Here is a 26,155-nt window from a genome sequence, read left to right as displayed (position 1 = left end):
TGGAAGCAATCGCATAGAATTTGGACGACAAGTATAATGCCTGGTACAGGTTTCAATACTCATCTGGAACAGGAAAGAAAGAGTTCGATTTCATAGCAAAATTGGAAACTCTACACGTTAACCATGTTACGTCTCTTGAAAGTACCGACTGCATTTTATTGACTGTATGGCTGTTATTTAAATGCTTGGGGCACCAGCTTTGTAACCCAACTTCTAGGGTATGGCAAAGATATTCCTTGAATAGTGGGAGGTTTTTGGGCTTCTTCATGATTAGATTCCAAGTCATTTATGACCAGAGAACAGTTTTTACCAGCACTTGCTACGATGTTGCTATCAGTTAATGGTATGGCGGAAAGCAGGTCCACGAGCAAGAGACTTCGGTTATGATTACAATGGGGAGAATTAATACTTAAAACATAAATTGATGGTACAGCCAATAGCTGCTCCAGAGCTTTTGCGATGGCAATACAGGAGCATAGACCATGGTAATTGTACTGACGACTGAACTGATATTATGTCTGGTTGTTACAGTTCACATTCATTCAGGTGTATGTTACTTCTTTAAAAGAATCAACTTTTCTCATTGTTGATATATTTGAATATGCAGAAATGTTCGTTACTTAAAATGACTAATGCAATATCGACAAAGTGTGATCTTGGCATGCATTTTGTACAAATCCTCCATCAAATGATTTTCAGCATCGCCCCATTTAAATGTTTTCAGGCAGTGTCTTATGAAATTTCCACATATTTTATCAAATACATTTTACAATCATAGGAAATGAGGACTGATGTAACATTTGCGCTGGCAAAATACAGACAAAGACAGGACATTGTGTAAAAATATGCAACATCTTATGTGATTGCTACAAAATTAGTTTTAATTTTCGAATTAACATTTCAGTCTGTTTTAATCATTTTATAGAAAGAGTTAAGAAACATATGTTTTCTTAAACATCCAACCTTGTCATAATGTGAAAATAATACATTTTCATCATTTGCAGAGTAACCACTCCCATTTTTAACATAGTGTTACTAATGTCGGTATATACCAAATTTTAATCATGTCATAATTCTTTTTCTCGTGTTTGTTCTGTCCAAAAGAAACAGTTTGGACATTTAAAAACTACACGTTTACTTAACATGAATTTTAAAGTATTACACTATAATCTTATGTAAGTGTACGTAGATTTACCCCACCCACTTAGCTGTTTACTTAGCCCTTGATTGTTGGATTAATAGATACCAAAATAATTAAAAGCTGTCATGTAAAATACTGATGATATAGTTTATGAAATTTCTGAACATAATAAAGCACAAAATTTGTAAAATATAATCAAGCAATTAAAAGTGATAGAATTATTAAAGCAATGTATCTAAAACATTTTTTTTTCCTATCGTTTTGCATGCAGTATCCTCCATATTTTATAAGAATATATTTCTATTTACTTGAAGATAAAATATACTATGTTTTAATCTATTCTACAACAGAAACTAGTATAGAATTATGAACATGCCTATAAAATTGAAATATATTGTCAAGTCAGTTTGTATAGTTTGATTTTTAATTTTCGGCCGCCATATTGGCGGCCATCTTGAATTTGGGCACTTTGCCCACCATTTGGATTCTGGCATCAACTGGTTTTGGAAATTTAAGACTGTCACAAACATTTTGATATATAGTTTGCGATGTGCACATTCGTAGACCACCTAACCCCCATAAAAGTGAACTCGTTTGCGACAGTAAATGGGAGTCTATAGGAAAAACGCAATTTTCAAAACATTTTCGCGAACAGAAATATTTCTACAATGTAGATTTTAATGAAACTTCTCACAGTCATAAATAAACATATGGGCTATAATATGGTGAAATAAAATGTATAGGTCCGTGTGCTTTTTTTTTGAGATATTTGGCTACGATTATAGTGAACCGCCTATTTCAAGCTAATTTTAAGACATTACAAATGTATTTTGAATTATTTAACGTGTAAGATGTTTTAATATCATATTTTATCTTTAGAAAGACAGTAACAGTGCCATTTAATACATTTATTCACAGGTTGCCCTTAATTCATAAACTGATTTTCGTATCCGTACGCCGAATCCAGGCATTATTCTACGTTTTCCGGATAAATGACGTTACGCCATCACTTCCGGTTTTCAAATGTGCAGAACTACGTTAAAGCTTGTAAAATATGCAAAGAAGCAAAGACTAACTCTATTTAGGGAATTGTTCCTTTTCAGACTGAATCTTTTTGGGGAAATTCCCCTTTTAGACTGTGTCTATTTGGGGTTTATTAGGGAACGTTCACTTTTCAGACGGGGTCTATTCGGTTCAAGTTTCTACCACTTTTATAGTGCTTGCTTATTTACACTGACAACCTTTTTTTTTTTTTTTTTTTGTTTGTTTTTTTGTTACTTGTTATTTGAAGTCTTCATTTAAACTTTTACACCTATTAAAGTGCCTTGCTAATGCAACAAGAAATTGTAGCAGAGTTAACAACGTCCCTCGCCTAGGGACATTTTTAACAAAACATACTGCATGCCAATAAATATCTTCTAGGTAATACCGCAACATACTTACAATATATATAAATAATAACTATATATTATATAATTAATGAAAATTCTGAATTTTCCGATGATAAAAACAAAATGTATTTGATTATCGAACAGACTGTTTTTAACTATTTATATGTCCAATAATCTGAGACATATTTGATATATTACTGTATATATGCGTTCAATAATCGAATACATATTTGATATATTACTGTATATATGCGTTCAATAATCGAACAAATAAGAAAAATCAACAACAACACGTGTAGCGTTTGTTCATAGATAATTATTAAATTATTAACTTCCAACATTATTACTTTTTTTTTTTTTTCAATAATCGAAGACATTTTTGATATATTACTGTATATATGCGTTCAATAATCGAATACATATTTGGTTCAAACTTCTAAATGTGTGTCCAATAATCTAAGACTTACTTAATGCATGCTACTATATGTGCTCGATAATCGAAGACGTATTAAATACATACCGCTACAAGTGTTCGATAATCGAAGACATATTTAAATATGTGTTCAATAATCGAAGACTTATTTAATACATACTGCCATATGTCTTCGATTATTGAACGCATAAGTACAGTAATGTATCAAATATATCTTCGATTATTGGACATATAGGTATAGTTAAAAACAAAGTCTGTGCGATAATCAAATACATTTTGTTTTTTTTTCATCGAACAACGTCAAATGAAAATAATTATTTGAATGCGATAATCGGACAGAAATATAATTTATAACAACTAAACGCATATGTGCCCGATTATTGAGCATAATATAAAAATCGAACATAGACACAAATCTGCTGCCATGAAGTTGCGTTGAATACTTTTCACATGTACAGTATTTTTCATGAAATTTCCAAGACAGCAAAGCCTCCTCTCTCCGCATTTCTTTTCATACTTTCAAATTAGTTAATGGAAAAACCCTGTACTGTTCTAAAATGTGAAATGTTGATGGGAATTTCAGAGCCTGCCAGAGCGGTATTTATCGTCTTTCACCAAGCCGTATATAAATTTCTAGCAAACAGTAATTTGAAGCGTTGGCGTTGGCTGTAGCTTGTTAACTTTAGTGCATTTCTAGCGATCGAAATCTACTGTATTAAAGTTAGATCGTACAAATAGGAAAACATGGCGGCTACATTTAATATGATACCGTGGATAGTATTATATTTATTCATATCATTTAACCGATCTGTAATTACAATGGACAAAGAAATGGAGGAACCAGTATGTACATCTAGATTCGACTACGAATATAAAATGTTACACAAAATGGTGATGCTGGAAATAGAACAAAATAAAATAAAAGAATTAATGGCAGAAATGAACAAGCTGCCAAACACACTGAACGGTAAAAGTCACTTTATACAGATATGGATCAAATGTAGGGATTTTTAAAATCACGCACCAGTAAAATTTTGGTGACACGCCTGCCAATACACTTGTCTACAACAAAAATTTAGTTAAATGAGATTAGTTATGATTTTTTCGAGTTTCGCGACATGTTTTCAATTTTGTTTGCAGTTGTTTTTTTTTTTTATCTTTTCCAACAAAGATCACTTGGTTATGTGTACTATTTTGGTCAATGCTCGTATTTCATTTCTGTACCGTGTATTCAAAGCAATACCTACCTTACCCGTCACAATTCCCAAGATTTACTCATATATTTTACGTGTAACTGAACATGATAGAAGAAAGTTTTATCTCTGTACTTGCTGTCGGATCACCAGTTTTATATCGACAGTTTAAATTGACATCTTGCTTTTGTATTAAGTAGGACAGTAGGATTTCAACAAAAGGCATAAAAGATTCCAATTTCCGAAAAGTTTGTGAACTAAACTGAAAAGTTTGTTAAAAATGTACGAGAAATTCAAAATTCAAAAATTGTCAAATATTTAAGGATTTTTTTATATTTTTGAAAAATCATAAATCTTTTTTAAAAAATTAATATGACAATGCGATATGCTATAAATATTGCATTCCTGAGAGGGTGATATGAAAAATGTTCACCGCGTGATATATTGATATCGACCGAGGCGCCAGCCGAGGACTAATTCATATTTCGAAGGGCGAACATTTTTCATATCACCGTTTCAGGAATGCAATATTTGTTTTATTATACCAAAAATATATAAGGGTCAAATATTTACTGGAAAATCTCCATAATGAATTAAATGATTTATTTAACATTAAAAAGTAATTACTAACCAAATTATGAAGATAGAATCTGGGAAGAAGATAGAAATTTATAACATTGCTCCAGATAAAATTAAGGATAATAATATTTATGGAAATTGAAAATAACGATTTTCCGCACGAGAATGATATAAAATCACTGGGGAATATGATATATTATTCAAGTTAAACTAATGGGAAATTTGCATTGGAAATTTATGTGAGGTATAATAAAAATAATGACTTTATTGTTTGTAGTGTGCGCGTGAGTATTGCTCTAGACAGATAAGATAAAATCAAAGCTTGTGGAGGTCAAGGAACAGCTTATCACTGTGGCAGAATTCTGGAGTACAAATAATCAGTCAAAATAGCCCATTTCACTGGCATACACTTATTTGTGGAATGGAATGAGATACTTATTCCATTCCATTCCATTCCAGTATCTCATTCCATTCCATTCCATTCCAAACTTCCATTCATTTTGCAATGGAACGGAATGGAATTATAACATATGTGAAAAATGCTGGTAATGCCCCAGAATATTTAATTGGAATCATGCATGTTGCATCCCATTACAAAAAGGCTCCACACGTGCACATTTAGTCAGGAATTCCAAGAATTTCAAGCTCCGTGATTTGCCTGACCTGTCCCAAAAGCAAGCATTTCCCTTGAAAGACATAAAAGCCAATTTAAACTTACTTTTGCCAACGTTTAAGCCAAAGGTACCTATCAAATAAACATTCTGCAGTCTCATAGCTGGTATAGGCCTTTAGATGTAATTAGTTCTTAAATCCTATACAAGTATTATCTGAATAATACATATCAAGGGCAAACCAGGGTATTTCGAGTATGATGCACTGTCTTGACAAGTAGTCTGAAGCTGTGGGATCCAATCTTGTCATGCCGTTTTTCATGCCACGAATTGGGTCCAAATGAGTGTGTTGTGGTTTGTGTTTTGGAGTTTAATGCCTTGATACAACTTTTTTCAGTCATATCAAGGTGATTAGTTTAGTGACATACCGTTTCTGGGCAAGCTACCGCAGTTTACCAGTACTTGGTACACAGTTCCCCATACGAAGTAACAATTTCCCTTATTGGGACAGAGGTAGGGGTGATAGCCATAGAAGAAACTCCCTGACTAAAATCCATGGGAAATGCTCGGACCCGGATTCGGGATCCCAGGTCCCCCGCATGAGGGACCAGAGCTCCAAATGAATATCAGAATAAATAATCTGGCCCTATGTTTCAATGTTTCAAAGCAAAACAAATAATCCATTCTGATATCACTCCCTATCCCACCCACGCCCTCTTTCTCCTTGATCAAATAAAATCAGACCCAAAAGGAATCTAATGACCTTGTTATTCGTGGCAAAATAACAATAACATAGCCAACTGAATAATTTCAAATACAACAATAACATAACTGTGAGAAAAATTTCTGCAAGTCATATCCTTGGAGATTGTCTAACAGTTCAATGAACCAATTCAGTCTACCTGAAGTTGAACTTTGGTTTGGCAATCTGTTACAAATGGCAATAACATATGACCTAAAGATGTAAACAAATCAGTATTTGAATGGAATGGAATGGAATGAGATACTGGAATGGAATGGAATGGAATAAGTATCTCATTCCATTCCACAAATAAGTGTATGCCCATTTCACTACGGTTTTTAACGAGAATCCACGGAAATTGGCGATCATAATCCGAACATCTAATCGTCTGACCAATCAAATGCTGGAGGATACATGTACAAAATACGCTTTAAATAGCAACATAAATCATAAACAACGGCGCGTATTTACTTTTTAAAGTATGGACTTTATTGTAAAAACGTAAACTGAAACTACTTCATTATTTATACTATCACTCAGTACGTTTAACCAGAGAGTGGTAATGTGAAAAAAGGACAAAGGTCCAGCAGGAAAAACTTCACAACTAACTTTTCTTTGTCTTGGAACTTGACCGACATACGCTACGATACCAGTATACATGTATACTTACTCGGACATATCCGTTCGTGTAGTGCTCGAAAGAAACTTCCCTGATTGAGCGAAAATCGGAATGCGTAAAGAGGAAATAAGTAATAATAGTAGAAATATTGAATTTTCTGAAAGTCTGTGGCAGTTTCCCAATAGAATAAGCGCCTTTTAATTCAATAAAGGGACGCTCGTCTGCTGCTGAAGCACTCTCCATTACAAGACAGTCATGTACAATTAAGAACCAGTATTTCACTGGTCGAGCCGATTAGATGATAAGCCTCTACGTGATTTGATTTTACGAAAATTTCCGATAAATTCCGAAGTTCCTGTGAAATGAGCTGTAGCACATGTTGATTTTACTTTATGTGGACAAAATAGATATTTGTTGATTTTATTTGTCTTCATTTCGAAATCATAAATAGAGAATAACTGGCTACTGTCTTTTACTATCAATGTTATCAGGTCGATGTTGACATGGGCTGGAGGGGTGAGGTTCACAGTACCCCTTCCACCAATATTTTCTGAGCCTGATAACATTGATATCAAGACAGTTGTCTGTTATTATATTTATCATGAAAAATATAACTTGCCTAGAACAGCTTATATCCTCATCTCTTATTATGTAAAAAATGACTTCTGAAACAAAATAAATTAATCAATATTTTACGGATTTGAAAATTCATCCGCTCCGAAACAATACGACAGCCATATTAAATTCAACTTAGACAATGTTTATTGACTTTCTGATACATTTTTGTACTCTTATTAGAAATTAAAAATAAAATAAACTCTTAGATTTTTCTACCTGCGAAAAAATAAAACATCAGACTCTTGAATAAATCAGAATATGCTTTTATTCCACGACTCAGGCAACTACACGTCCCAAGCGCTGAAAATTTCACTTTCAGTTATGACTCAGTCAGAGAAACTTTTAAGTATAATCACTAAATTTACACTGTTCAAAGAATTATAATAAACACAAACACTTTTTCTTCTACTTTTAGAAAAAAGTCGTGCAACATTAAAACTGTACTATGTAATATAATTCAATCTGGAAGGAAACTTATGTAAAAACTGGTCCGTCAATATGAGAGGATTTTGATATCAATTCAAACAAAATCAGGCAAGTGATATCGGGCACATTGATTAGTAGTTGCATGATAAATATTGTTCGGTGTATAAATCAAAATTAACAAAGTTAGAACGGCTTTATTAATATGTTATGCTTCTGTTTCAAATATGTATTACAAGAATGCTATATGGTTAAATATCACCACATACTGATCAAAATTATTCATTATCAATGAAACATTAACATGATGCAAAATCTCATTTTAAAATTCAATAATACATCTATGGTCTGTACTCTTTATATGAACATAAGGAGCATACCTGGAAAATAAATGTCCTTATAACAAAATGAAAATCTACAGTTCCTCATATTTATTTATTTATTTATTTGTGTTTTACGGCGCACCAACACAGTATAGGTAATATGGCGACAAACAGGACTACAAATTTTGGTTCCACATCTCATTTACATCGAAATAAAAACATGAGGTATGGAATCAAAATTTGCATACCTGCTGGAGTCACAGAGTTACTGCAAAACCAAGTGTTAAGACCCTATTAGTCGCCTCTTACGATCATGCAAGGGTAAGGCAGTGGTTCCAATTCTTTTCATACACAAATCGTCCCAGAACCACATAGGGCTACATTTCCTCAAAAGATTAATTATGCAATCAGGACAGAAGTTAATTTTACAATTTTCATGATTTAGAGATATGGAACTATCAAATTTAATGATTAAAACTTAATTATTTTTTTTCATCACTCTGAAAAATAGAATGATAAACTAGATGGAAAAAGACGCATGTTTCCCACTGAATCTTGTTAAGGCGTATTTTTTTTATAAAAAAACGTAAAATGTATCAATGAGGCTATGTAGACTATGTATAAAAATCAAAGGGTCATTGAATAGCTATTAGAATCACTCTTTTAAGTTTCATTGAAATATGACCTATAGCGCTTTAGCTGATACAGCACAGACATTAATCTCTATTTAGACTTAGTGTACAACAATCAAACGGCCATTAAGTTCCAACAAATCACTTAGCAACTTTTTTTTCTTGGATTTTTCACCATATTTCATTTTGTTAAAAAGTGACTGCTCTTATGTGTGTTACAATTCAATGAAAATCCATGGGGAACTAAAGCGTAAATATAGATTTACATTGTCATGTCTTTATGCTAATTTTGGCCAAAATATTACATTTACTATTTCATTTGTCTTTGTACTGCCAGTATATATTGCCCACTTTTTATTTGTGCAACACAAGTTTAAAACTTAGTACAATGAAAATAACTAAATTGAAAGCATATAAAAAAGAAATGTCATTGAAAGAAATCGTACCAAGATAACTTTTATTTGATCAGGAAATTAATTCTACAAATTTCTTTTATTCATACCATATTCCTACTTTGGCTTTCCGGCTTTTGGTCAGTTTTATTAACTCGTCTGATTTTTGAAAAAAAATCTACGAGGTATTGTCGTCATTTGATCGTCGGCGTCGGCGTTGGTTAAATTTTTTGTTTAGGTCCACCTTTTCTCAAAAACTATATAAGCTACAGCTTTGAAACTTTGCACACTTGTTTATCATTATTAGTTGACTGTGAAGGCCAAGAACCGTAACTCTGATTTGCATTTTGTTAAAATAATGGCCCTTTTTGTACTTAGAAAATTTGAGTTTCTTGGTTAAAATTGTTGTTTAGGTCCACCTTTTTTCAAAAACTATAAGAGTTATAGCTTTGAAACTTCGCAAAACTTGTTTATCTTCATAAGTTGACTGTGTAGGCCAAATACCATAACTCTAACCTGCATTTTGTCAGAAATATGGCCTTTATTTACTTAGAAATTCTGAACTATAAATCTTTTATTACACATACTGACCAGCACTTGCGGCGAGCGATGGCACCCGTAGGCGGTGCTCTTGTTTCCTGTAATGTTACAGGTGAAGGAATAAAAAATTTACCTAAAGAAAGGCTGTAAGGGCCTTGATCTTAATTAATTATGTCGAGAATGTGAACTAAATTATAATAGTTTATGACTTAACTTGCCAAACTCTTCATATAGTATTATATCCAATGACAAAAGCCAAAAATTAAAATCTTCTTTAAACATAAAACTCCAATCCAAACTAACCAGCTAGCTCTAACAGTTCCATAGCTCATTATTGCTCTCTTAGGGACAACATGCAGGGAGGTGGATCACGCAGCTAATTACCATGTAATTTGAGCTAGTGATAAGAATGAATGGAAACTATTCAGTTTCAGACCTTTAGTTATATATGTCTTACATTAAGGTAAGAATGACCTGGGTTTTTTTTTCTAAGAGTTAATGTACTATATATTGAAGACTTATTGTTAGCAGAGTTTAGAAGAAATACCATGTCACGAGTCATTTTTAGACGTAAAACCGTATCATCAGCCATGTTTGGTATTCATCATGTCTACCTAATAAGTGTACTACAGATAACATGTTTTGTTTGTTTTGTTGGGTTTAACGTCGCACCGACACAATTATAGGTCATAAATAATGGCGACTTTCCAACTTTGATGGTGGAGGAAGACCCAAGATGACCCTCCGTGCATTATTTCATCACCTGGGTAAAACCACCGACCTTCCATAAGCCTGCTGGATGGCTTCCTCACATGAAATCAACGCCCCGAGTGAGGCTCGAACCCAAATCGCTGAGGGGCGTGTGATTCAAAGTCAGTGACCTTAACCACTGAGACACGGAGACCCCCACAAATAGCATAAGTCTACCCAGAACTTTCTGAATCCATTTTGTAGTCATACAGACATCTAAAGTCGGACTTGTTTTACTGCTGGAGAATTTTTCGTCTTTTAATTTACTAGTTTATTGAAATGAAAAGTCTGTGTTAGAAAATTGTTTTATCAAATACATAAAACATCATGCAATATATTCTTATTATTACATATTCATTTATAAACTCCGTTAAATTACAGTGGAACCTGAAACATCAATATTTCTCCATAATGACGTTCAAATTTCATATCGGGTGCGTGACGTCATTTGTGACGTCAGTTTCATGCATATCGTCGCGTTCAAAAGTTCTTTAACGACGATATTTCAATTTTACTCAGGCTAATGAACAAATTTATATCATTTACATAATAATTATAAGTGTAGTATGTGTATGTAATAAAAAGATTATTAGATTTGCATCGAGAAATATGCACTCGTTCTTTCGCGGAATAATATTGCGCTCCTAAAGTCGCGCAACATTTCCGCGGCAGAACTCGTGCATATTTCTCGATACAAATCTAATAACCAATAATTACTATTATATTGTTGCGTTTTCAAAAACAAATCGTGTCTAGTGACTCTAGAATTTCTTCAAAACCGTATTGTATATTACAGAAGAGAACCTTCAAACTCGAGCAATAGTAGACCAAATAGAAAAAAAGGCTGAAAGAGATAGACGCGAAAAAGTCGTTTGGTGGGACAGGAAACACATACGTCCGCTGGGGAAGAACAGAATGTCCCGGAAATGGGACGGAAATGGTGTACAAGGGGTATGCAGGTGGTGGACATTATGATTAAAAAGGTTCCGCAAGCAATTATTTTTGTTTACCAGAGGAACCAGTGTGGGGTGTTTATGACGATTCAGAGCAGACCGCAGGAACTGTCTATGGAGCAGAGTACGAATTATATGGCAGAAATATGAATGAGTTCTTTGGCAAGACTATGCACAACCAAGATGCGCCATGATGTGTCTGTAGGACAAAGCGGCCAAGTGTTATAATGTTACCAGGTAGAAACATCTGTTATGACGGTTGGACTTTGGAATATAGCGGATATCTCACCAGCGGACATGATAACCATCATGCAACAGAATTTGTTTGTTTAGACGGTGAGCCGGAGATTATCGGCGGAGGACCATCTAATGCCGACGGAAAGTTGTTCTGTTTTGTTGAGGCACGATGTGGGTCATTGCGATGTCCCCCGTACGTGAACGAACGGGAACTTACATGTGCTGTGTGCTCAAAATAACCGTTTTAGAAAGGTTTCAGATAGTTAATCTAAAGACACTTCAGAGAGGTTCAACAGTGCATTTTTGTTCTCGTGTTTAATTTTGTGTTACTACGCCACTGCTCTATTATTGCTTTTTTTTTTTTTTTTTTTTTTTTTTTTTTTTTTTTTTTTTTTTTTTTTTTTGTTGTTGTTGTTTTTTGTGTGTGTGTTTTAGCCAGTTTGGGCGGCCCTATGAAAAAGTTAAGCAGAACTATCTGAAAAAAGCTTATTATAATAAGAGATGTCAATACAAGGATGTAACAGATGTGAAGAGATATTATCAGTTCAAAAGAATAAGTCGTGTAAAGGTTTTATCTCCTGCTTTTGCGGTCATTAAAAGATGTCAAGTAAAAATTTTAAACACATTTGAGAGAGTTCTATACAAATATGCTACATACAATGTTTGTTTAAGATTTACTAAGTAATTCATGAGAAAAAAAGTCGTTTAAAGTATTTTCTATTTTCAGACCGTTTGATCAATGATATATATAATTAAAACTTATTGTTCATTTAATTTTGCTGCTTAGTTCAAATCCTTAGAGAGCTGCTTCATCATGTATACCAACATAATTTCTGCATATATATATAAATTTTATTTCACATTTACTGTGGTGTTACTGTTTAATTCTGATTGTCCTTATGCCAATCATCATTACCTCTACGCCGGGAGACCCCGGGTGCTTCTACTGTTACGGGACTGAACGTCGCCAGAAAAATCGAGAATATCAGTTCAGGGCCGACTTTGATGCCCGCTTACGAGAAAACAAGAGTTTTCCCGGGGTGGCCGCACGGACCCCCTTCTACAACGGCCACCAGAAGGCACCCGGGTTCTTCTATGGTTATACCCATGCAATCAACTGCTGGAGGCAAAAAAAGGCGTTTTTAAGCATTCCTGGCCAAACACATCGGTCCATCATTGCTAGGAATCAAGGATTTTCCCAGGATGGCCACCACCTCGACGTGGTGGGCGTCCACCCTCTCTACAACGCCCACCCGGTTAGACCCCGTGCATGCTTCTCCTGGGAAACTTTGAATTGATTTGCATTTCTATTATTTGGTCTAATCGTCTATCAGGAAAAAAATGGCGAAGCACAAAATAAGTTTGAAATTTTAAATCGTGATTTTCGGGACTGGACGTCGCCAAGAAAAATCGAGAATATCCATTCAGGGCCGATTCGGGTGGTTGCCTTGCCGTACAATTTATATTATTTTTACCTCTCCTTTGTTCAAATATTATGATAAATTAACAATTGAATATTTGTGCATGTAAAATTCATTTACGAGTTTTATATAAAAACAATATAGTGTCGGGCCACAATACGACACTATCTTATACTTTTATACAAATTGGCATTTCCTACTTTCATTTTAATGACAGTATATCAGGGGAGGAAATTACATGATATTATCGAAAATTCATTGCCGAAGTCTTCTTTCTTCATACTAAATTAAATGACTACGATCACTATTAGGATTACTTGTTTATTCCATCATCCATGATGACTGTTGTACTTTCAATTAACTTCTCTAACTGCCAGTAGTTGTATCAGTTAACTGCTGTACCTGCTAACTGCTCACTTCCCATCGATTTTGGAAAGGTATTCTGAATCTCTAAACAGATGAAACAAAATGATATCATAGTTCTTATGATTAATAAAAGATATATTTCACTAAAGATAATAAAATGTTTTTCCCTTCATCAATTTTTGTATCAATGCTTACAGTTTTATTGCATTTTATAAAGCATTCCCTACTTAAAGGAATAGAGTTACAGAACATTGATACATATCTGTATATTAATTATACGCTCTTATATGTGCTTTCGCAGAGGTTTATAACAAAAAAAGTATATATATAAAAAAATTAGCAAACGTGTTGAAGTTGTAAGGAATAAAATTTCACAAAGGGTACCACTAGTATTACACAATACTTATTTACTTCCTTGCATAATAGTCAGAATAAAGAAACATATATTTCCATGAATATCATGACTCAATGTAAAATGTTCCAGATATTGCGCGTTGCTGTTTGAAGAATACATTTTAAAACTTTCACGGTAAACACATATTTATATATCCTGTAAACTTCTCTGTAGGTTTTGCTGACATTTTGATTTGCAAACAAACTTTCGTTTTCATGGAATGTTAAAAAATGGGAACGCTATATAAACAAACTATTCCTATACTTCGTAAAGCCAGATATAAGTTCAAGTACAGATGTGCTTCTTTAGCATTTCATTGGCATATACGCCGTAAATTTCACAGAAACGAATTTCTCACACGTAAAGAAATTCGTGAGAATTCATCACACACTTGTTACAAATAAGGCCAAAAATATCGCAAGTTGGAAATGTGACGTTTTTGATTTTATAGGGGTATAGATGTGAAACATAAAGTCACAAATTTGTGACATATTCGTACAATTTTTGTGAAATATTCGCATGAATTCTTCACTGGCGAGGAATTCGTGTGTGAAGAATTCATTTAGAGCACTTTTTTCCACTTGGTATTGTCTCTATCATTGACATATCAGGACACAGCATACACAATATAACATACAAGCATTTAACAGTCTAAATGTGACTTCAACCTTTCAGTTATGGACCTGAGTATTGCCTGTGATTCCTCGTGTCCTCGTGATGATCATTTGTATCAATCGATTTCAAAGTATTTCAATTGATAAGGAGGACATTAAAGACCGCACAAGAAAGATATATCGTCACCATTAGTTTACCTATAACTTCCAAAGGTGTCCTTGACCGTTCAGCTTATGGTGTGGGTTTTTCAAGCGACACCTTGTCTCGTCCTGGTTGTCAGTCAAAGTAATATGGCTACACCTTCTGCACATTTGCGCAACGCCACCGCCCGTTCACGCTTCGCCGTCAAACTATCGTGTATAACTATCGTATCTTTGCATATCGTCTTTTGTAATTGCACGATCAAACATCATGGAATTTCGGCCTTTGTCAAATACACAAAAACGTGATGTCAGAATACGAATGCATAATGGTGACACGTGAAAAACATTATTTAAAATTTCAAACATATTTGCTTCGCCATTTTTTCCTAATAGAGTATTTGACCAAATAATAGAAATGCAAATCAATGCAAAGTTTCCTGGAGAAGCATGACCTCGTACCCTCTATAAAGCATTGTTGAACCGTAATTTTCACACAGACGAATTCGTCACATGTGTGAAGAATTCGTTCGAATTCCTCAAACATTGCTTGACAAATACGTACAAAAACGTTACAAGTAGGTATTGTGAAATTTTTCAGCCCCATTTTTAACCATCTTTTAGTACCGACGAAATTTTCTGAAATATGTCATACATGTGTGAAGAACTCGTACGAATTTTTCATACATGTGACAATTTCGTGTGTAAAAATTACGGTTCAACTAAATTCTGTGTGAAAGTAGCAGAATAGCAGAATAGCGGAACAACTCCAGAAAAATAACAGAATAGAAGAACATATTTTGGGAGAGAGGGGTCAAGGTCAGAAGTGATCGTCTTGGCAAGAAAAAATGCGACGGACAGAAGTATCAGTGTCAAAGGATTATCAAGATATTGAGTGCTGAAGAATACGACATTTTACACCCGTGACCTTGACCTTTGATTCAATGACACAAAATTATCGTGGGTTATCTGCTAAATATGTTCTGTCATCCTGTGCCCCAAATGATTTGTGTGACATAAACTGTTGTTTGGAATGCGAGAATATTTTGTACAAACAATATTTTTACACATGTTATTCTACTTTTTTTTACTTGTTAAGTGTCTGTTTCTGCTTTGAAGGGGGTATAGGTTGAACCGTAATTTTCACACATACGAATTCGTCACATGTATGAAAAATTCGTTTGAATTCCTCACCCATTGCGTGACAAATAAGTACGAATATGTCACACATTCGTTATAAATTAGTTCTGTACATGTATTCCCCACCCATGTCAAAAGATACATATTCTTCAAGAGTCAAAAAAGTTGAAAACATATGTACAAATATTGTTCATACGAGCATTTAACACATTCCACACAACAGTGTATGTCACTTAGACAAATAATGGGGATATTGGTTTTGCTATGTTTGATAGAGCCTCATTTTTCTCAGGATGACAGAACATATTGAGTAGTTGATCCATGCATAATTATGATTCATTGGATTAAAGGTCAAGGCGCTAAGGGTAAAAGGTCCTATTCTTCAGCGCTCAATATTTTGATAATCCTTTGACACTTTGACACTGATAATTCTGCCCTTCGCATTTCGTGTCCGGTCAATTACTTCACGATTCACGGATTGGTTTGCAAATAACTTGGCACAAATATTGACCACATCATGACAATATTTAGCGTGCAAGAACCAGGTCCATAGCATAAAGGCTAAGAGCACAGTGCAATTTGAACTTTGTTGATTTCCACTATATAAGAATAGTGATGGTGTTGTTGGTGTCTGGGGCACTACTTTGCAATGCAAAGTGGGATTATAGTATGGCTTGGCAAAACTGTTAACAATGCCGTCCACTTACAACCCGATGCTTTGCGGTAGGGTTGCGAAAGAAATATTTGCTACTTTCGGGAATGATAAAAAATGAGCGGAGCCTTGCCATCGGGCGTACGAACGGTTGTGGTATAAACGCCGAAACCTATCCGAAGTAGCCAAATGCGACGCGAATGCCGACAGCTCCAGAAAAATACACCATTGTGGCGTATACATAGTAGGTTACATGTACATAATTTGACATAAAAATTTGAATTTCAGCAGTAGCACAGCCAAGCACACTGGACTGAAGATCAAATGATCTGCCCTTCGAATCTCGGCAACGGCATTTTATCTTTCATGATTTGTTTTGTTTGTTTCTTGTTTTGATTTTTTTTTCTTAAAATATAAAAATGGTTGCTGGTCAATAGCAGAACAACTTGCCACGATGTTCATTTTTTTTACCTGGACACTCCCTCAACCCCACCCCCATCCCACCCCCAAAAAATGGAAATTTGTCGTTCTGCTATTCTGCTGGAGGCTTTCTGCTATCTGCTGACTTTAATCTCCTCACCCACCAACACCCAAAAAACATTCCCCCCCCCCCCCCCCCCGCCCCCCCCCCACCCCCCACACACACACATAAATTCCATGATGTCCACTCTCTTGCCAAGCTTATCACGTTTGACATTGACCCCTCTACCCCCAAATATGCCCTTGAAATTTGCCGTTCTGCCATTCTGCTGGAGTTATTCTGCCATTCTATATCCTGCTTGAGTTGTTCTGCTTTACTGCTATTCTGCTAACTTCACACAGACCCTCTGTTGAACCGTAATTTTCACACACGAATGTGTCACATGTGTGAAAACTCGTACGAATTCCTTACACATGTATGACATATTTTTGAAAATTTCGTGGGAACTAAGAGGTGGTTAAAAAAACTGGGCTAGAAAATTTCAAATTACCTACTTGAGACATATTCGTACTTATTTTTCACGTAATGTGTGAGGAATTCATACGAAATGTTTACACGTGTGACGAATTCGTTTGTTTGAAAATCACGGTTCAACAAATCACAATGATCGGTCTTTGAACTGAATGGTAAACAAAAGGGGTGCAATTTAATATTGCAGTCCTTGACGCTATCAACTCAAACGAAGTCATTTTTCATAATTAAGGATATATCCTTATTGGATGCTCCATATAATGTGCGTATGGTTTTTTTTTTTGGTGGGGGGTGGTTTGTGGAGGGTGGTGTTTATTTATTTTTGTTGTTGTTGTTGTTGTGCTGCTGTTATTTGGTTAGGTTGTGGTCAAGCGTCCGAAAGAGATATTAGGATTGGGGATGGGGATGCGGTTGGGGGCGGAGTTGCATGGATCCGAAAGATATTATTCTATTCTATTCTGCTCAATTCTATTCTATTCTATTCTATTTCTTTCTGTTGATGATGCTATGTTTTTCAACGCTCTGCATGTACGTGTGACATATTTGTCTAAAGATTCGTTTATTGCATATTTTTGTCCTCAGAATGTTTTGACAGAGTCTGCTGGGCCCGTAAATGTCGACAACTACAACCAAAGTCATAAAACAAAGATAAGAGAAGACTACATAAGTGTTTATTATATGTTTCATATTAATATATTTATATTCAAATAGACTAAAAAGCCAATAAGGACAAGCAAAGCATAGTATTGGGTGAACAGTATATAAATAAAACAGTTCTAAGAAGCACATTGACAAATATACAGACCATACTATTATAATTATTCCTTCATGATCATAAAACTATTTCCATAGATGAAATATAGGTTTACAGGTCGGAAAATTATTTTTGCGAACTTTTACCTTGTTTTACATTTCGGTTTAATTTCATGGAGAAAAAGCAAACAAAGTAATGGTACAGTACGTGTATAACAAAGCCATTAAGTAAAATATTCATGACATTACGAACATTTTCTTTTGGCCAATCATCATAAACATCTAATGTACACAACTAATTTCTTACTGAGCAGCACCAGTTCATCCGAGTCGGGTAATTCTTACAATTATTTTTAGCCCAACATGAACCATATATATATATTATTATATATATATATTACATTTGCATGTTGAATTTCTATCAAATATTTAATGACATTATAATGCTGAATATACTTTTTTTAAATTTCTACAAAGACACCATATATAAATTTAGGTTGTGTCGTTTTCTTGACACCTGACAATTTCTTAAGGAACTTTTAATGAGAAAGTACATGCAAGTATATATATTATGTTTAAATCTAAGCTTATGTGTCAATTACTGTTGTTTATTTTGGTACAACTGGAGTTAAATAGTTAAAATTCATTCGGTGTTTACTTTCTTTCTTTTTTTGAGTAAAAAACATACAATAACACACTAAACATACTAAAGATATACTTTTTTGCGCTTATTCCTTTGCTTGTTTTTCATCAATTAGCATGAAATAAAAATAAAATGTTTTCGTTTCCGTAAATATTGTTTTCTCTCGCGCTACGCACTCATCAAAATATAGGGAATGTGTATCGTTCTTCATCGCCTAAAAATACTTATAGTACAAACTAATGTTTATTCAGATGTTTAATTTCATGTTGCGTTTGTCCCTTTTCATGGTGCGTAATTTTGTTTTTCGTTTTCCGTATGGCCTACAGGATTAGAATGCAAATGTTTTAACTTCAAAAACAACCCGTAAAACGAAATACGACTGAATTCAGATCAGTTCCTTATTTAAGATATAATCTGTAATTAATAAAGAGCGAATGATAACTATTTTAATGATACATTAAAGTTTCTATTGTTTTGTTTTTATCAATCGCGTTTTCATATTCAATGGAAAACCATTTAGCCTTTCAACTGCTGCTTTATTTCGAAATTTAATTTTCCAGTATGTATAAAAGTATATTTTGTATTACTTATGATCATTAAAAATGAGTTTAAACAATGTCCAGTTATCTTACAAAATAAAATGTTACCAAAAGAACAACACGAAATCAGTGAAGCATTTAATGTTGCTTTTAACCTACACATAGTCCTTATGAAGATATACCTACATGAAATCCAAAGAAATAGATCTATATCCAGGAAACAACGTAGAAAAGGAATATTATTCAAAGTGAATGTGGATATAAAACTGTTCCTTTTTGTCCTAGTATGTAACTAATTATGTATTATGGGAGTAATTGACCGCTTTTTACATTTAAGTGTTTTCTGTATACTTTATACCACAAAGACTATACCCCAAAACGTTTGTCCATTTTATGCATATTATAAACCTTGTATTTCGAATACAAATGACCTGTTGTGTCAACCGGATAAATGACGTAAAGAATTGACTTCCAGTCTAACATATATGCTTAATCATTCAAACTATATGACAAAGTTAGCTTTTTTAGGCCCGTTATTTTGCTTATGTTCAACATAAATGTGACTGACATATCTATGAAGTACATGTACCAGAATACCGTTGACCAATAGCGCAAAAAAGGAAACAACTTTCATATAGAAAAAGTCTCTTTGGGTCTATATATTACAAACGCAGGATCTCAACTTGCCAATGCATTTACAACTGCTCGCACAGAAGAAAATATTAAAAAGTATCCGTGGGATTCGAAAGCTTCTGTGTTTTATTTTTGTTGTTGTTGTTGTTGTTTTGAGAGCAAAAATCTTTTCGTAACACCGACCCGTCGTAACTGGCAAAAAAAGTATGGCAAATATACAATACAAAGTTATTGGTCTGTCCTCTAAGAACTTATACGACGTAACATTTGTTGTGTAATATATGAATTGAGGTCGTGTTTCCTGTAATGTAAACAAAGCACTCTGAAAATCACTTTAGAAATCATTAACAGCTAAAACACTTTCTGCTACTTCAATACTTTATGTAATTAGGCTTCATTACTGGCCAAAATATGAATGCATATTTTGAAGTCATAATACCATTGAAATTAACGATAAATTGCAAGCTAGCATTTGTACAATGTGACCGCTTTTTGAGCAGCGTCACATGCAAAAAAACAAACTCGAAGTGTAAATTGTTGTTATGTGAAAGAACGTACATTTCTTTGATCTGATATGATTGCTCTTCAAAAGGGTTGTTTGTAGTTGTCAAAGTTACCGGTATTATGTATTATATTAGATCTTACTTATAAAGCACCTTTTTCATGAAATACACGTTCAAAGGTGCTTTACATACGAAGGAAGACAACCACTCAGGGCACCAAAGTCCTCCTCTACCAGAACAGACACAGAGCGATCTGACCAGATAGACAGGGTGGGAGAAAGCCCCAAATTGCCTGTTCTTCAACGTGCCCGGTGTATAGCATCGATACACGCGAAACCGTCTTTCCTTGAAAAACAGTACTGGCCTCTTATCTTGGTGGGAGACATTCAAATGCATTTCAGAAATTTCCAGTTTTGACCGTTAAAGCCATTCAATCAGTGTATATCATGTTGACTAGATCTAGTGTTGAAATGGCTGACACCTGATGCTTGACTCACTATCTTTTTAAAAATGACATTTTAAACATTTAAACACTTACAAGTCACAAATGACATCAATGCATTTCATATGCCACGGAGGTAGTACACCTTAACATTTGTATGTGCGCATGCCCAACCGGAAGCTTACATGACGATTTACGACAACGTTTACTGTGCCGACAAACTAAATATATTTGTTACATTATTTACACTGTCCCGTGACATTGGAATATGGTGGGGGTAAGAGTGAGGTTGGACGCGCGCCATAAACCGGTTTAAGCACCCCAGTGGTGTTTTTGCCACTGACCGTTTGTAGGCGGAGCCCAACTATGTTCCTTTATTTGTTCGTTGTGTCCTGGTGTGTTTGCTTCGCATGTGTGCGTGCGTGTGTATTTGTGTGCGTGCTTGTTGGCAGTGTGCACAGTTGATATATTTATCCATGTTTTTCTTTTTAATATATATAACCAAACGTTACTTCGGGTGATGTTTGGGGCGTATTTACAACAGTTTGTATACATGTATTGCATCGTTTTTACACAATATGCACGGTGGTAAGTGCTTTTATTCGCAACAGTCTAAATAGCAAACTCCGTGTAGTGTTGTAAAACTATTCTTAAATAAACATTAATCATATATATATGCATAATTAATAACAGCCAATGCCGTCCAAGGGTGGATATAATCTTTAATTTTATAATACAAACATATTTCAACTGGGTTAAGAACATAATATTTGAATGTTAACTCACTGTCGATGTCACATATATGATAATACACAGGTATCTAGCCTTACCTAGATAGCTACTAATCTGGAAGTGAATGTATATTTATGAACATTGCCCCAAGTCGAGGTCAGCAATTCATGCTTTTGACTGTCTTCTATTGCATTGCCAAAATGGTAGATGCAATGAGGTTGACATTTTGAAAAATACCGCATGTTTTGTTGTTGTGATGTTGTTGTTTTCATGAAAAGATGCGAACTTTTTGTAATATCCAGTCACGTGACAGTATGAGTGCAGTAAGCATACAGGTTCTAACAGTGAATTATAAATAAACAGCTCCAAGGCATCTCTCCTGTAACTAACCCATCGACGTTAAATATTAAAAGAAACAAGTATATGATTTGGAAAACTGGATGTACTTTTATCTGCCAGAATTAAAAGAAAAATACAACGTTCCATAAATATGTGGTATATATAATATGTCACAACCATGCGCAAAAAAGTCTTAAAGTGCTTTTCTAATTGTTTGTATAACAGTAAAGAGTCTGTTATGTACTTTAAGTGTTTATGATTCATCTAAGTGATGATTAAATTTCCTCATGATGAGGTGAAGGTGAAAGGGTGTAACTGTTGATTTAAAAACTGAATTAATCATTCCAAGTCATACAGCATAACACTTACCGTGCTGGAGACAATAATTCTGCTTTTGTCGAGTGTCGTTACGGGTCCACTGTCTTAGTATCTAACTATTCATTTAAAATTGATATATGCTTTTCACATGTACGGCATTCTTCACGAAATTCCCACATCAAATCCCCCTTTCTCCGCAGTTGTTAATAGTTCATGGAAAAACTCTGTACTGTTCTAAAGTGTGAAATGTTGATGGGAATTTCAGAACCTGCCAGCTACTTATCATCTTACACGAGGCCGCCAACAGTAATATGAAGCGTTGGCGTTAGCTGTAGCTTGTTAATTTCAGTGCATTTCTAACGATCGGCATCTACTCTGTTAAAGTTAGATCGTACAGACAAGAAAAACATGCCGGCTACATTTAATATGATACCGTGGACAGTACTATGTTTATTCATATCGTTTAACCGACGTGTAATTGCAATGGACAAACACATGGAGGAACCGTTATGTACATCTAGATTCGACTACGAATATAAAATGTTACATAAAATGGTAATATTGGAAATCGAACAAAACAAAATAAATGAATTGACTGAGGAAGTGATTAAACTAACAAACACATTAAAAGGTAAAATTCACTTTATATGCTGAATTTCTAAATATTGTTTCAAAACGAGTATAGCAGTTAGAATATTGCTGATAGGGATCAAATATAGAGATTTTTAAAAACACGCACGAGTAAAATTTTGATGACATGCCCTGTCTGTACATTTATCTACAACAAGAATTTAGTAAAATGAGCTCAGTTATGCAACTATATTTTTTTAATTTTTCTTTTTTGTTTTAAAATTTGTTTCCAGTATTTTTATCTTTTCAAACAAAGATCACTTGGTCATGTGGACTATTTTGGTCAAGGCTCGTATTTCATTTCTGCACTATGACTTCAAAGCCCGTCACAATTACCAAAATTTACTCACATATTTTATTTTATGTGTTACTGAATATAATATAAGAATTATTTCTGTACTTGATGCCGGATCACCAATTGCAAAACATGGGTTTCTCATAATTTCTTTCTCTTTTGCACAACAATGCATACATTAGTTATATAACTTTTCTAAAAGTCTCAATGAGTGTATTACATTCCTATGTCCAAAATGCTTGCTATACTGGGAGTTCCTATGTTAACATTAGTAGATCTACATGAAACATATTAAGTTTATTTTATATCAACAGTTTAAATCAATATCTTGCTTTTATATTAATCAAGACAGTAGGACTTCAACAAAAGGCATACAACTACTAATTTCAGAAAAGTTTGTAAATTAAACGGACGATTTTGTAAAAATGTACTCTTTGATTTTAAAAGCGCCTCCGTGTGAAATTCAAAGTTTAAAAAAATCATATTTTTTAATTATTATTATAATACGATAATAATATGTAAATAATGGCTTCGCTGTTTCTAGTTTGCGTCAGATAACTATCGCGTGAATATTACTCTAGACAGATATGACTAAATCAAAGCCGTAATATTGGTTACTTTTGTTTCTTCCTTTGCATTGAACATGTATTTTCACATTATCCAAATTATCATTGAATGTTTATTTTTGAAGTTTAAATAGTTTTTACAAATATGCTGAACATAATGTTTTCACAGGGTCATTTATAAGTTTGAGTTAAAACATGTCAACAATCCTCAAATTCCATTCCATCTTATGATGTATACTATTTACTCCATAATCAAGACAACATACATTATTACTTTAAGGTTAGAAGAACCTGAATTTTCTACGTAAATCCGTGTCATGGCCGTTTTTGAAATTCGTCATGTCTACGTAATAAGTGTGCTACAGATAACATGTTTTGTTTGTTTTGTTGGGTTTAACGTCGCACCGACACAATATTATATGTCATATGCTTTGATGGTGGATGAATACCCTAGGTGCTCCTCCATGCATTATTTGATCGGGCGGGCACCTTCCGTAAGCGTGCTGGATGTCTTCCTCACATGTTGAGGGGCATGTGATTCAAAGTCAGCGACCTTAACCACTCAGCCACGGAGGCCCCACAAATAACATGAGTCTACAAAGAACTTTCTGAATCCCCTTTACAGTCATACAGACATCTGATGTCGGGCTTGTTTCATTGCTATGAATGTCTCATCTTTTGATTTATTAGTTTATTGAAATGAAAGTCTGTGTTAGAAAAGTATTTGACCAAATACATAAAACAACCTCCAATATATACGTATGAAACATGCTTATTACTATTATTATGTTGCATTGTCAAAACAAAATCTTGTCTAGTGTCTCTAGAATTTCTTCAGAATTGCATTGTATCTTACAGAGGAGAGCCTTAATACCCGAGCAATAGAAGACCGTGTAGAAAAAGGGCTGAAAGAGATAGACGCGAAAAAGTCGTTCGGTTTGACAGGAAACACATACGTCCGCTGGGGAAGAACACAATGTCCTGGAAATGGGACAGAAATGGTGTACAAAGGATATGCAGGTGGTGGACATTATAACAAACAAGGTGCCGCAAGCAATTATTTATGTTTACCTGAGGTACCAGTATGGGGTGTTTATGAAGATTCAGATTGGTCGAAAACGATGTGCCATGCTGTGTCTGTAGGACAAAGCGGCCAAGTGTTATAATGTTACCAGGTCGAAACATCTGTTATGACGGTTGGACATTGGAATATAGCGGATATCTCACCAGCGGACATGAATCCCATTATGCAACCGAATTTGTTTGCTTAGACGGTGAGCCGGAGATTATCGGCGGAGGACCATCTAATGCCAATGGAAAGCTGTTTTATTTTGTTGAGGCACGCTGTGGGTCATTGCGATGTCCACCTTATGTGAACGGGCGGGAACTTACATGTGCTGTGTGCGCAAAATAACCGTTTTAGAAAAGTTCCAGACAGTTAATCCAAGAACATTTCAGAGATTCAATAATGCATTTTTGTTCTCTAATTTTATTTTGTTTTACTACGCTATTGCTTTATTGTTTTTATGTTTATTATTATTATTTATCATCTGCCAGCTTTGGCGTTTATATGAAGAAGTTAAACAGAACTATCTGTAAAAAAAACTTCCAGTCCATATCCATACAAGGATATTACAGACCAAGTTTGATGAAGAGATATTAACAGTTAAAGAGAATAGTCGTGTAAAGGCTTATCTCCTGCAGTCACTAATTATAAGGGGTCAAGTAAAACTTTCAGATACATTTGTGAGATTTACATACAAAAATGCTACATACAAAATTTGTTTAAATAGTTCGTGAGAAGAAAAATGTCGTTTAAAGAGTTTTCTTTTTTAGCGTTGTCTGCTATCTGAACCGTGTAAACAAAATTGAGAGAGTTCTAGGACAGAAATTAACAGACCAAGTTTTGTGCAATTCTGTCTTAGACTATCAGTTTCATGGAAAATATTTATATAATTATAAATTTTTAGCCCTGGGGCCAAACAGACCGTTTGAGAATACTCCGATAAGTCCGTACATTCAAGCACTAGCAAACCCTTAACGCATTTGAACAACCCTGACAGAGACACAACAGGAATGTTACAGACCAAGTTTTGTGAAGATCTTCAGTTCATGAGTACTTGTTTAAAGGTTTTTTTTCTATCCATAGCTCTTGCAGGATTTGTTGAAAAGTATTTGATATCAATGAATATCAGACAGAGGATTTTTGTTAGTTCTGGTGCCTAAAACTAAAGAGATTTCTTTGATTAATTTACCGTCGCAAGAGAAATCCTCCGAGACCGCCATGTGTTCATGAATGAGTGGTGGTAAGATTAACAGTAGTGGGTCAAGATATAGTTAATGGGGAGACTAGCTATCAATGATACTCAATACTTAGTGTTCATTTAAATTTGCTTCTTAGTTCTAATCCCATCATGTATACCAACATTATTTCTGCCTATAAGTAAATTTTATTTCACATTTACATTGGGGTATTGTTTAAATCTGATTTTGTTTACGCCAATT

The 26,155-nt window shown here is 34.4% G+C and overlaps 1 protein-coding gene across 1 annotated transcript; it reads left to right on the top strand.

Annotated features, from left to right (window-relative positions):
* The first annotated feature begins 3,784 nt into the window (after positions 1 to 3,784).
* LOC123532600 (uncharacterized) lies at positions 3,785 to 24,816 on the top strand. Its single transcript, XM_053518061.1, has 2 exons — positions 3,785 to 3,932; positions 24,509 to 24,816. Exons 1-2 carry the CDS (start codon positions 3,785 to 3,787, stop codon positions 24,814 to 24,816), a joined length of 456 nt encoding a protein of 151 aa, XP_053374036.1.
* Positions 24,817 to 26,155: the final 1,339 nt, after the last annotated feature.

This window comes from Mercenaria mercenaria, chromosome 11 (assembly GCF_021730395.1).
Source record: "Mercenaria mercenaria strain notata chromosome 11, MADL_Memer_1, whole genome shotgun sequence".
Lineage (NCBI taxonomy): Eukaryota > Metazoa > Mollusca > Bivalvia > Venerida > Veneridae > Mercenaria > Mercenaria mercenaria.
Note: the sequence above shows the minus strand (reverse complement) of the source record. Positions and strands in the feature narration are given on the sequence as shown.